At 33.8% G+C, this 12,487-nt stretch overlaps 1 protein-coding gene across 5 annotated transcripts in view; it reads left to right on the forward strand.

Moving 5' to 3' along the window:
- The window catches only part of PPM1B (protein phosphatase, Mg2+/Mn2+ dependent 1B), a 98,871-nt gene that overhangs the window by 64,085 nt on the left and 22,299 nt on the right, over positions 1-12,487 (forward strand). The window contains exon 6 of one of the 5 annotated variants that reach the window (XM_003787878.3): positions 8,750-10,497. The exons of 3 other annotated variants lie outside the window; for them this stretch is intronic. In XM_003787878.3, the coding sequence (XP_003787926.1) occupies positions 8,750-8,779 (30 nt within the window). In that variant the 3' untranslated portion in view covers positions 8,780-10,497. Of the gene's footprint in view, positions 1-6,731; positions 7,782-8,749; positions 10,498-12,487 lie in introns of those variants that run through there. One more of the 5 variants, XM_012804039.1, reaches the window with a different exon arrangement.

Genomic DNA, 12,487 nt, shown 5'->3' on the forward strand with positions numbered 1-12,487 from the left:
AAGATGAGAGTAACATTTCAAGTAGATGAGAGAGGCAAGAACAAAGTATAAGTATTTTTGAAAGAAAGAACAGCTTTTTGGTTAGAGTAGAGAACTGTTGTTGGGGAAAATATCAATTTAGTTTGCAGAGGTATTTGCTAAGAGACTGGGTTTTTGAACTATTAGAGTAAGGAACCACCATATGTTTGGAGCATAAGAATGATAGACTCAGAGGAACATCTGGCATTTTAATTAGTTATAAACATTTGCAATATTTATTTAAAGAGATGGTGAATTCAAGTATTTGTGAAATAATTGCAGAGATGAAATGGTAAGTGTAAACTCATTCTTAGTAGATAAATAATGTAGATTAGAAAACTGTCCTATTTACTATAAAAACTGACTTTATAGCCCAAAATTCCATTTTGGGAAACATTACCATACCCTGTCAGAATCATCACTACCTTAGAAAAATGTTGAACCATAATCACAAGTAGCAGAAGTGTGCTAGAAATACTAAAGAATGAGAAAGATCAAAAAATATATAAAGAATTAAATTCTTAGCTCTTAATTTGACCCACTGTAGCAACAAGTTAGACACAGATGTGCTGCATACATACTTCTTCAATTAATTAGAAAAAGGTTTGAATGCATAAAAACCTAAAAGAGGTTTACTATGTTTTGTTTTGTTTTGTTTTTTACTATGTTTTGTTATAAGTTGTTATATGGGTTAGGCAAAGCTCTGTAATTAGATTCCTTCCCTTTTTCTAAAATACTAGTTTGTGTTTGAGAACTAGAATATCAATTCTCTGAGATCTGGAACTTCATCTGATTCATTTATGCCTGTAGTCTGAACATCTACAATAACCCTGGTACCACATATATGTTGAGAGCTTGGTGAAACTAATTGAATAGGAAATATTTGTATTTATTTATAGTAGTTTGCTTAAGACTGTTTTTAATTCACGTATTTACAAATTCAGTTGAGGTTGCTCATTGGTATAAAAATCTATATTTTTAGAGCTTTATCTTTTTCATGCAAAAATGTTTTCATTCTTCCCTCAAAAAAGGCTCATAGTTCTTTTATAAGTTGATAATCTTTTTCAAAGGTAAAGAGAGAACTTGGTATTTACCCACCTCCTACTGTGCCAAACCTTTTGCTCATGCATGTGTGTACACACACATATACATCATAAGTAATCTCCTCAACACCCTTCTTTTACACAGCAGACTTAGAATCAGAGAGTCATAGCTTGCCCAGGTCACAAAGGTAAATCATGTGGCCAGAACTTGAATTGGGCTGACGCTAAACTCTATTCTCTGTACACTATTCCACACCACCTCTCTAAGGTATTTAGAGATCAAGTATGTCTGTACCCCACCTCTGTCTACCATCCAAAAGAAGCACTTTGAGTTTTCTTATGAATCTCATGTTTAATAGTCTTACAATACCCCATTTTTAATGAGGAATATTTTGTAAAGTTGTTGAAACTAAACAGTCAAGTGTAGCTTCATTTAAGTATACATTTTCTTAACCCAATCCAAAGACTTCTTAAGGCATTTGGATTTTTGAGAAGGGAGAAAAATAGGACACATTAGACTCTTTGAAGTCTAAAAGAATCTCCATATTCTGTTTTCACAGAATTTTGCCTGCAGTCTTCTTTTCTTTCTTTCTTTCTTTTTTTTTCTTTAAGACAGAGTCTTAATTTATCACCCTCGGTAGAGTGCTGTTGCATCACAGCTCACAGCAGCCTCCAGCTCTTGGGCTTAGGCAATTCTCTTGCCTCAGCCTCCCAAGTAGCTGGGACTACAGGTGCCCACCACAACGCCCGGCTATTTTTTTGTTGCTCTTTGGCTGGGGCCGGGTTCGAACCCAGCCCCCTCAGTATATGGGGCCGGTGCCCTACTCTGAGCCACAGGCGCTGCCCGCAATCTTCTTTTCTATTTTACTCCAAACAGATCAATGCAATAGTCAGAGCTGCTGTTATTTTTCTTTTCATAAACATACATACATTCAGGATATGCAGTTACTAGAGTTCTTGATATTTCAATAATCATTCACATTATAACATACAACATGTATACTTTTACATCTACAAGACATGCTGATATTCGTTTCAGATAAGCCATAACCATTTCTTCTATGAAATGCTGTTACATTTTTATATCAGAGTTTTTAGTGAATATTAGGTTTTTCTAAGTTGCTTCATGTTTGTTTTTTATTCATTTGTCAAAGCATGCCTGAAACAGATGTATACTGTTTGAAAATTCACTAAATTTAGTCACTATTTTTTAAAATATGATTGGACTTCACTTCTCTTAGCTGTGTGATTTTGACCATTTAAATGATTCTGCCTAAAATTATTTCAAATTCATTAAATTTTACATGACCTTTCAAATAACATTGAATTTATTATCTTCATTCTTATCAGTCATTGTTAATTATATTACATGAAGTCAAATTTGAGAAGTTTTTATTTCCAAAAATTTTTATGGCTGAAACTCAGGGCATAGGACTCCAGAAGAAACAAATTTTTACTAGCATTCTTTACTTTTTCTCCACTATTTTAACTAATTCTTTGAAGAACTTTGCTGGCAGGAGTTGTGTTTTAAAAAATAAATATATTGCTATAATTAATTTTAGCTGGTTAAATTTTACTTTCTAAATGTGCTTAGTCCCCCACTCCCGTGTACTTTCCACTTAATTTATCTGCATTCTTTTGTCTTATTTGATGTAAGCCAGTATTTTCATAGTGAGAGGGTTTTTTTGGTTTTTTTTAAACCAAGTTTTGAGAGATTTGATTTTTAAGCTGTTAGTTGAGCTGACAGTTGAACCTTGGAAATAAAAGCTGAGAGGGAAAGTCCTAATTTCTCATCTCAGCAATTTCCTTAAATGTATTATACAGAGTATAATAATTCAGTATGAAAATACACTGTGGTATAATTCTATCTTAATGGTCACCAATATTTCTTTAATAAGTGTCTATTTATATGGGGCACTTCCTATGCAGAAACTTACCATAATGTATTCAATCGAATATGCAGATGGACATTGATGTCATTTACACCTGTACACAAGTCTGAGCTGTCATTTACAGTATTGTCACCTTGACAGTGAGCTTTAGTTTTTTCACTTAGGAAAATGACACAGTACTTATTTCATAGAATACCTTTGATGATTAAGTAAGATCATGTATATAAAGTTCTTAGCACAAACATTAATTTTCTCTGGGTAGTGGGAGGATCTAGAAAGAAACATGAAATTATCTTTACTCTCACAGACATACCAGTCTAATTGGAGAGACTTGTGAACAGTTGCAAGGTAGATTTAATTGCTGTATAGATGTGTCAAGGTGTGGTATATCAACTGTATGAGTTCAGGTAAAGAAAGTACAGGAACCTAGATGATAGCTTTATCTTCTAGTATTAATGGAAGCCCATGAGAGAGTTATGTAATACTATTTTGAAAAATCCAATGTAATAGCTGACAGATTTCAACTATATATTGCCAAGCACAATGGGAAAATGTAATTTGCCACAGGGTTAGATGATTTGTAAATGTTGTCCTGAGCTAAAGATCTTTCTTTTCAGTGACTCTATGATGGTAGCCACTGTGAAATTTCTGTATTTGATTTTCTGGTTTGGTTTTAAAGTGTCTTTTAAGAAGCAACTACTCTTCCCCAGCTATCACTACTATAGCAATTCACAGAAATACAAGTGATTACTATAATAATGTGTCAATTGGAGAGTGAGTGGTGCTTAATCTGTTGAACCCACCCAAACTGACCTAAATATAAAAATAGAATAAATAACCTTTGGTCCAACTTGATCAATAAGTCCAAATCTAAGTATAGTTACATTGCTTAGTCTGTATATCAGTGATTCTCATCCCTGGTTGTATATAAGAATTACCTGTCAGGGTTTTAAAAGAAACCTCAGATCCATCAAATCTGTATAATTTGAAATGGAACTTTGGCATCTGTTATAATCCACAAGTGATTCCTGATAGGAACCAGGGTTGATAATCACTTCTGCATCGATTACTTGTTTGATGCAAATTTTGTTTAAATGTCATACAAAAAAATTTTTATTGAAAAGATAGTTTTATTTGTTTGTTTAGGGATTTTTATGAGGAGGAGGGTGTCATAGGCCCTTCATTAACAGGTCTTTGTGTGGCTTGGTGCTTGTAGCTCAGTGGTTAGGGCACCGGCCATATACTAGGGCTGGTGGGGTTTGAAACTGGCTTGGGCCTGCTAAACAACAATGACAACTGCAACAAAAAAAAAAAAAAAAAAAAAATAGCTGTGTATTATGGCAGGTGCCTGAAGTTCCAGCTATTTGGGAGGCTGAGGCAAGAGAATTGCCTAAGCCCAAGAGTTTGAGATTGCTGTGAGCAGTGACATCACAGCTCTCTACTGTGGGCAACTTGGTGAGACTCTGTCTCAAAAAAAAGTCTTTGTTATATAATGTAGAAAATTTCCTCTTGGAAAACCGAATTAAAGACTGACAAAGTTTATGATTAGAGTATAGCTGTCACATTGTTGTCTCTTAACTCTTCCTGAATAGATCAAAATGAGAAACTTTATTTAGGGAAACATTTTTTTTATTTATAGGGGGAAGAGAATAGGAAAAAAGTCTTAAAAACAGCACATTTTATTGTATTCTCTCCACATAATAAATTTGCAAATTAAATTTTAAAAGGCAGTTAATATGCTTGTTGTAGAAAATTGGAAGATTCAAAGGAAATAAAGTATCTAGAACTCCACTATCTGTTATCATTACATTGCTGTATTTCCTTTCTTTTCAGAAACATTATATATCCTAAACTGAACAGATATACAGACTTAACATACTCCCCCAAACATAGGCTATGCAGTTATCATCTCTTGCTTTTTGTCCTGGGAACACTTTAAAAATAGCATTCATGGCTGGGTGTGGTGGCTCATGCCTATAATCCTAGCACTTTTGGAGGATTGCTAGAGGCCTAGAGTTTGAGAATAGCTTGAGCAACATAGTGAGACCTCATCTCTGTGAAATAGAAAAATTAGTCGAGCCTGGTGGTACACACTGGTAGTCCTATCCTAGCTACTGGGGAGGCTGAGCCAGGAGGATCACTTGAGCCCAGGAGTTTAAAGTCACAGTGAGTTATTAACAATACCACTCCAGCCTGGGCAATAGAGCAAGACCCTATCTGCCCTCCAGGCCCCAAATTTATACTCATGCACTCTTTTTCTTTTTTTTAATAAACATTGCAATTTATTATGTGATTTTTGTTAGTGTTATTTTATTGTTGTGGCATTATAGAGTAACAGTCTCCAAAGGTGGTTAAGAGTTTGTGTCAGATTATTTTTATTGGTAACTTTTTTTGTATTTTATTTTCTCAACATTATTTGATGAAAACTTCCAAACATATGTAAAAGTGAAACAGTATGTTGAAGAGCTGTATAGCTTCTACCTATTTTCAAGAGTTATTAACATTTCGCCATGGTTGCTTTCTCTCTCTTTATATGTGTGTGCACGTATGTGCTGTTTCATTCTTTCGCTAAATTCTTTGAAAACAAATTGCAGACATCATAGTATTTTACCTTTAACCATTTCACCAACCTTTCACCAGCAATGAGGACATTTTTCTACATAATCATATTAACATTATCACTAAGAAAATGAATAATAAATGTTACGATGCCATCTAATACTGAGCCTAGGTTTCCCCACTTGTCCCCAGAATGACTGTTACAATTGTTATTTTAAATCATGGTATGTAGTTAGGCAAGTTATCAGTCAAGCATATAAAACAAATATTTAATAAAGCCCCCCCCCAACTCTCTTTTTTTCCCCTTGATACTGGCTTTGAAGACTCTGAGCCCCCTTTTTTTTAGTATGTCCGACATTCTGGCTTCTGTTATGCTTGTTTTCTCGTGGTGTTCTTTAACTTGATCTTCCATTCTCTGTTTTTCTGTAAATGAGAATTAGTTTTATTACATTCATATTAAACATTTTTGGAGATTACTACATAATGCATCATATGAGGAGGAGACACATAGTGGAAGATTATCTTGAATTTAGTCTGTCAGCTTAACTGTGATCAACTTGTTTTGTTGATAAGATTAAATAATTATACTTAAAGAAGCCTGCAGATTTTGAGTAGTTTGAGTACTATACATGTAACATTTAAAATAATTTGCCTACTTTTACCTAGATATTTTTATTAATGTATTTTAAAAAAATAAAAGTTTTATCCATGCAATATTTTAAAACTCCCCAATCTTCAGTTTCTATAGTTTTATATTTCATATCTCCTCTCCTACTTACTGTGTAGCAGAAATAAAGAAACTGTTTTGATGGCCTGCTTTTCTGTCCTTTGATGTCCTTTTCCTACCTCTTTGAACACTAATTTCCTTTTGCACGCAATCATTTGCAGTCATTACTGGTTTTGAAAGTAAGTCAGTTTTAGGAAATGCTTGTGTTGCTGTCGAATGCTAAAAGCAGAGTAAGTTTCAGATTAAACTTCAGACAACAATGTAAAATAAGACACAAACTAGTCAGTGGTGATTTGCTAAAAATAACGAGATGTTACAATCAAGTTTTCATTAATTGACACAGGTAAGAATTGATACTTATTTAATAAAATGTTATCCTGCTTTGACTATTACTTATGGTAGAGAAATTAGTGTTTTGTTGTAATATGTTACGAAATACATGTGATATCCTAGTTTGTCTACTGACACTGGGGTCTTGAATCTTAAAAAAAGGCCTCCGATGAAGCAAAGGAAAGTGGATCACAGGGAAAATTGGTGGAAGCACTCAGGCAAATGAGAATTAATCATAGGGGAAACTACCGACAACTTCTGGAGGAGATGCTGACTAGTTACAGGCTAGCTAAAGTAGAGGGAGAAGAAAGCCCTGCTGAACCAGCTGCTACAGCTACTTCTGCGAACAGTGATGCTGGAAACCCAGTGACAATGCAGGAAAGCCATACTGAATCAGAAAGTGGTCTTGCTGAATTAGACAGCTCTAAAGAAGATGCAGGGACAAAGATGAGTGGTGAAAAAATATGACTTTCTTTTTTGGTAATATTTTTGTGGTCTTTGATGGTTTTTCTTAGGAAGTATGATGTATGCACTTCTATAACCATTTTGTTATTTGAATCTTGGAAAACTAGTTTTATTATATTCAGATAGCCTTGTTTTTTAAAAAGGCCTTTGCATACACCTTTATGAGATAGTTTAAAATTGACTATTTATAGTACTTTGAATTTAATGAAATTATATGTCACTTCACATTGTATACCAGAAATTAGGCTACCAGTTATTAAAGTCAGTAGTTAAATTCATACTAGCTAGAATTAGAGATTGATGATTAGAAATTAATTTATATTGTGAAAAAAATTGTTAACGTAGAATTATACTGCTTCATATGATTTTACATATTAGTACACTTAATAGCTTTGTAATAAATTTGTGTTTTCTTTAATAATTTTAATTCTTTAAAGAATGGCTGATACTGGCCTGTAATTTTTCTTTCAAGGTTGATAATTTCTGTGTTGTTTAATTTGTTTATATTTTACATCTTTGTAGTTTTATTTTTAGAAGTTGTGAGATATTAGATGTGTAGTTATTTTTCCTTTCTCTGTATTCTTTATGAAACATAACTTTTGAAAAACCTATGTATTATTCATGCAGCTTTGGTTTGTATATTCTGTATAGCCTAACTACACACATCAAAATGTATGTCAACCGAGTGTTTAGAATGAAATTATAAGTGTTTAAGTCCAAATAAAGCATGTGATGTGGAATAATCTATGCATGTTGTAATTATTTTTAAATTAAATTTTTTAAAGCAACCAGGTTTGGTATATTAGAAAAATCCCATTACACGGTGGCCAGGTATGGTGGCCTGTAATCCCAGCACTTTGGGAGGCCAGGGTGGGAGGATCGCTTTAGCAAGCTGTGGCCACTATACTCCAGCCTGGGCTGGATCTAGTTATATTTTGATATATGTAAAATTTAGCACACCTTTGGCTTGGCTTTTTTTCATTAACAAAAAGGAAAAAGTTTAATATAAAAATACGTGCCTTGCATACTCAAAGTAAATCTATTCTGTTTCTTATCCCCTTTCGTGATACAAAATGTTAATCCTTAGGTAATATGGGCACACAAGTACATGTGAGAAAATTGCTACAATGAGCATTTTAAGGATTGCAATATTGTTGATTTTGTTACAAATTTTCATCAGTTATTAACAAATGCAAAAATTATGGACTACTTTTAAGATAGTGGCAGGTGTGAATTTTATTTTTGTTAAAAGGGATTTTTTTTTTTCATTCTATATGGCTGTTGGTCACATGGGGGAAAACGTTTTTAAATAATTTGTTTGTGATTGCAGAACACTAACCTTTCTTCCTTATGTTTTATATCATGTACTTAAAGTTGGTTAAGTTATCATAAGTTGAAACACTGGACTCTTTGGATGTTATAGCTGATGTTTTGATCTATTTTTCCAATGCCAGAATATTTTTAAATGGTTTGGGAAAGGAAGGCATTTCGTGAGGAGGTGAGGAAAAAAACCCCAACCTAGTTATCTATCTGTGTTAGATAGATGCATGTGTACACGCACAATATTCAATACACAACATCTCTCTGTAAAAGTACCTTTTCAGACAAAGAAAGGAAGGTAATCTGCTCATCTGATTTTGTTTTCTTTTGAAATTCAGTCCAGTTTGGAAGTGGTATAGGTATATAATAATATTCTTCCTTTTCTCTTCCTGTAGGGTGCTGGAGATCTAGAAGACCCATGGTAGCCTTAAAAACCTTCTAAAATGCTTTTGATTCTGAAAATTGGGGGAAAAAAACTTTAAATCACAATTTTCTTCAATACAAAGGGAAAATATTCTTGTGGATTCCCAACGTTTTGTGATATGAGCAGAAAATCATTAGCATTTTCCATCATTTGTTCATATTTGTGTTTTCTGATAATTGCCACTCGTAGCATTGCCTGTACTACAGTATTTTTTGCCAACCTCAGACATACTGGTTACATCTGTATTGAACTTTTGGCCCTAGAAACCTATGGAGTCATTTCACCACAAATCAACAAATTTGTCTGAGGTGCATGGGAATATAGTTAGCTATACTCTGAAGATACATTTTTTTTTTAAAACAAAACATACAACATATAAGCATGTAAGAGTAAAGAATTGTATGATATGTTCCTTTTTCACCAAGTTGAAAGCCTTTTGCAGCTCTGTGGCTTGGAATTTCATTTGAGCAATTTACTATAGGATATGTATTTATTATTAATTGTTATTTAATTTTATTCCACCAATTTTACCTGTATTACCAAACTGGGTTCTCCAATAATGTCCAAATTGTAATGTTGCCTTGCTTCAAGATAAAGTGTATTTGGCAATAATATGATCAATTCCTAAAAATTTTAATGCATGTCTCTACTACAGCCTTCAATTCTCACTAGAAAATCTTTCAAAACCAAATGGATTAATTTATGGCTATTTATAATTTGCTTTGACATCTCACTGCTGCAAATTTTTTTAAATGATGAGATTTGCCTTTATAATGTAAATTGTGATTTTTGTTTTACATGTGGGTTTCTATAGTTTTAATTTTTTCAGCTTTTAAGATACAAGTTTTATGTAATTTGGTATTATTTTTAATCGTTTGTTATTTTAAAAGCTCAGAATATCACATTGAAATTACTATAAATACATTTTAAATTATCTATTTTAGATCTAAGGAAATATTACAGAGATATTTTCATGGGTTCAGTAACTTTTTGTTTTATTACGTTGGGCACGGTACAGAGTGGCTGTCACATAAGGTACTTGAAGATTATTAGTTTAATTCTATTTTTACAGTAACCTTGAATTCTTCTGAGTTGTGCATGTATTAAATTCAATTAATGCTGAACATAAAGAGTATTTATCTAAAAGAAGTGACTGGGGCAGGAGAAGTAATGAATGTATCCATTTGCACATGGTTTACATGTTGTGGATGCTGTGTAAACATTTTCCTATATGTTCAAATTGTGTTTCCGCAGGATGTAATTGCCCTTGTGTATAGTTAAAATGAGTCATCATCTGGTCCTATGTGAAAGGGAATTCATGGTATTTTCTGTAACATTTTCCTGAAGCTGTTTCTGGAGAGCCACACATTCAAATACAGATAGCTTTCCTGATTGTTTGATTTATTGTGCACCTGGTTTTTGGTCTAAAAGGAATTATTGCCACAATATATTTTATTTATTCTTTAGATTTTAGCCTTGTAAGTTAAAGTGCTTTACATGATGATGTTAAAAGCTATTCGTCCCTTTACTGGTGTGGGGGGGTTGTTAAAGATAGGGAATGAAGAATGCAAAATGGTTTATTGTTCAAACTGTCCACTCTGATCCAACCCTGTACTGATAACACTTTCCAATATGATATTGTGATGTTTCATACAATGCAGTGAACATAACCAACTTGTTACCTAAATAAAGAATTGATAAAAACAGTGTGACAAATTACTATTTGGTATGATTTTTAAAAATAATTTTGAATGTTATTTTAAACATTTATATGGTTAGCATACTTGTGAAAATTTAACTACAAAGAGGAATTAACCAAATTATATAGGACAAGTGGTAGTTAATCCCTTCTCCATTCCAAAAACATTTTTTGTACTACCTTTTTAAAAACTCTTTTTCAAGAGGGTTAGTGGCCTTTGAAATACAAATAATGTATGAGCTAGTCAAAGAAAACCCCATGTTCAGTGTTTACTCATCTGAATTCCCTGGCCTGTCTGTTGTAAAATATTTTGGTCTTGAGATCCATTTATGCTCTTAAAAATTGACTATCCGTAAGACACCTGCGTTCGTGTGTCATAGCTACTGACATTACTCTCTTAGAAGAAAAAACTAAAAAATAATATGTGCTGTTTAATTCATTTAGAAAACAAAATTATTGGGGCGGTGCCTGTGGCTCAAAAAGTAGAGTGCCAGCCCCCATATACCAGAGGTGGTGGGTTCAAGCCCAGCCCTGGCCAAAAAAACTGCAAAAAAAAAAAAAAATTCAGAAAACAAAATTATTACATGTTAACATAAAATCACTTTATGAAGAATATTTTCTAAATTTAAAAAACAGTATAAAAGTGGCACTGGTTTTCATTTTTGTAAACCTTTTAATGTTGTACTGTATTCTAATACCGTTTCCACATTCAGTCTGTTACAATGTGGTATGATGGTCGAAGTATTTGAAGAAATCTGTTCTCACAAAGATACTTGGAAAAGAAAGGAGTATGTTATGGCTTCAGTTAATTGTGGATATCAAAACTTGACATCTAGTCGTTTCTGGAAGGTTAGTTACAATATTAAATCTGAAACTTCATTGAAAGACTTTTTGTAGTTTATCACATTAAAGTTCGTTGGGTCGATGGTGCATTTCGAGTGGACCTTCTCCCTGTGCATGATTTTGTAACATCATGAATTGGTCATTTGGAAAGTGCTGATTCACTTAATTATGCAGTTCTTCTGAACACTGACAATGTTATTAGAAATGATTAAAATTTTTTTGATAGTATTACTGATCTTGCCAGAAAAATCCTTTAAGGCTAGGTGTGATGACTCACACCTACAATCCTAGCACTTTGGGAGGTGGAGGCTGGAGAATTGCTTGAGCCCAGGAATTGAAGAGCAGCCAGCCTTGGCAACATGGAGAGAACCTGACTCTACAATAAACTAATTCATTTGGTGTTAAACTATCTTAATTTGTGCTAAAGGCTTACAGTTCTATTCCAGTTTCGTTTCTTTAGGTCTCCCAGACTTGACTTTCAGAACAGCTGCCCCAGTCCATTTGGACAGCTTTGTAGTGTGATAATTTATTCTAGATACCACAGTGTAGTAGTGAGTCTTAAGGTACAGAAGTCTGATGTGAAATTTCCTGGAGGAAGGTGGTAGAGAACGGTTACTGGAACTTTGAAGGCAAGATTAAACAAGGTGAAGTTTCAGTTTTTTAAAATTTATTTTTATTTATTTGGTGAAATCCTTTTTTTTTTTTTTTTGAGACAGAGCCTCAAGCTGTCCCCCTGGGTAGAGTGATGTGGCATCACAGCTTACAGCAACCTCCAACTCCTGGGCTGAAGCGAGTCTCCTACCTCAGCCTCCCAAGTAGCTGGGACCACAGGTGCCAACCACAACGCCTCGCTATTTTGTGTTTGCAGCCGTCATTGTTTTTTGGTGGCCCCAGGCTGGATTCGAACCTGCCATCTTAGGTGTATGTGGCTGGCGCCTTAGCTACTTGAGCCACAGGCACTGAGCTGAGGGGTGGAATCTTTAATGTTATATTTTTCCCCTGGAAAATTTTTCTATGCATTTCAACTTGAGGAAACCCATGATTTAAGGTTAAACTTAGCAATAGAGTTTAATTTTCTTTTTTTTTTTTTGAGACAGAGCCTCAAGCTGTCCCCCTGGGTAGAGTGCCATGGCATTACAGCTCACAGCAACCTCCAACTCCTGGGCT

Source organism: Otolemur garnettii, unplaced genomic scaffold (assembly GCF_000181295.1).
Source record: "Otolemur garnettii isolate 467f Iridium unplaced genomic scaffold, OtoGar3 scaffold00024, whole genome shotgun sequence".
NCBI lineage: Eukaryota > Metazoa > Chordata > Mammalia > Primates > Galagidae > Otolemur > Otolemur garnettii.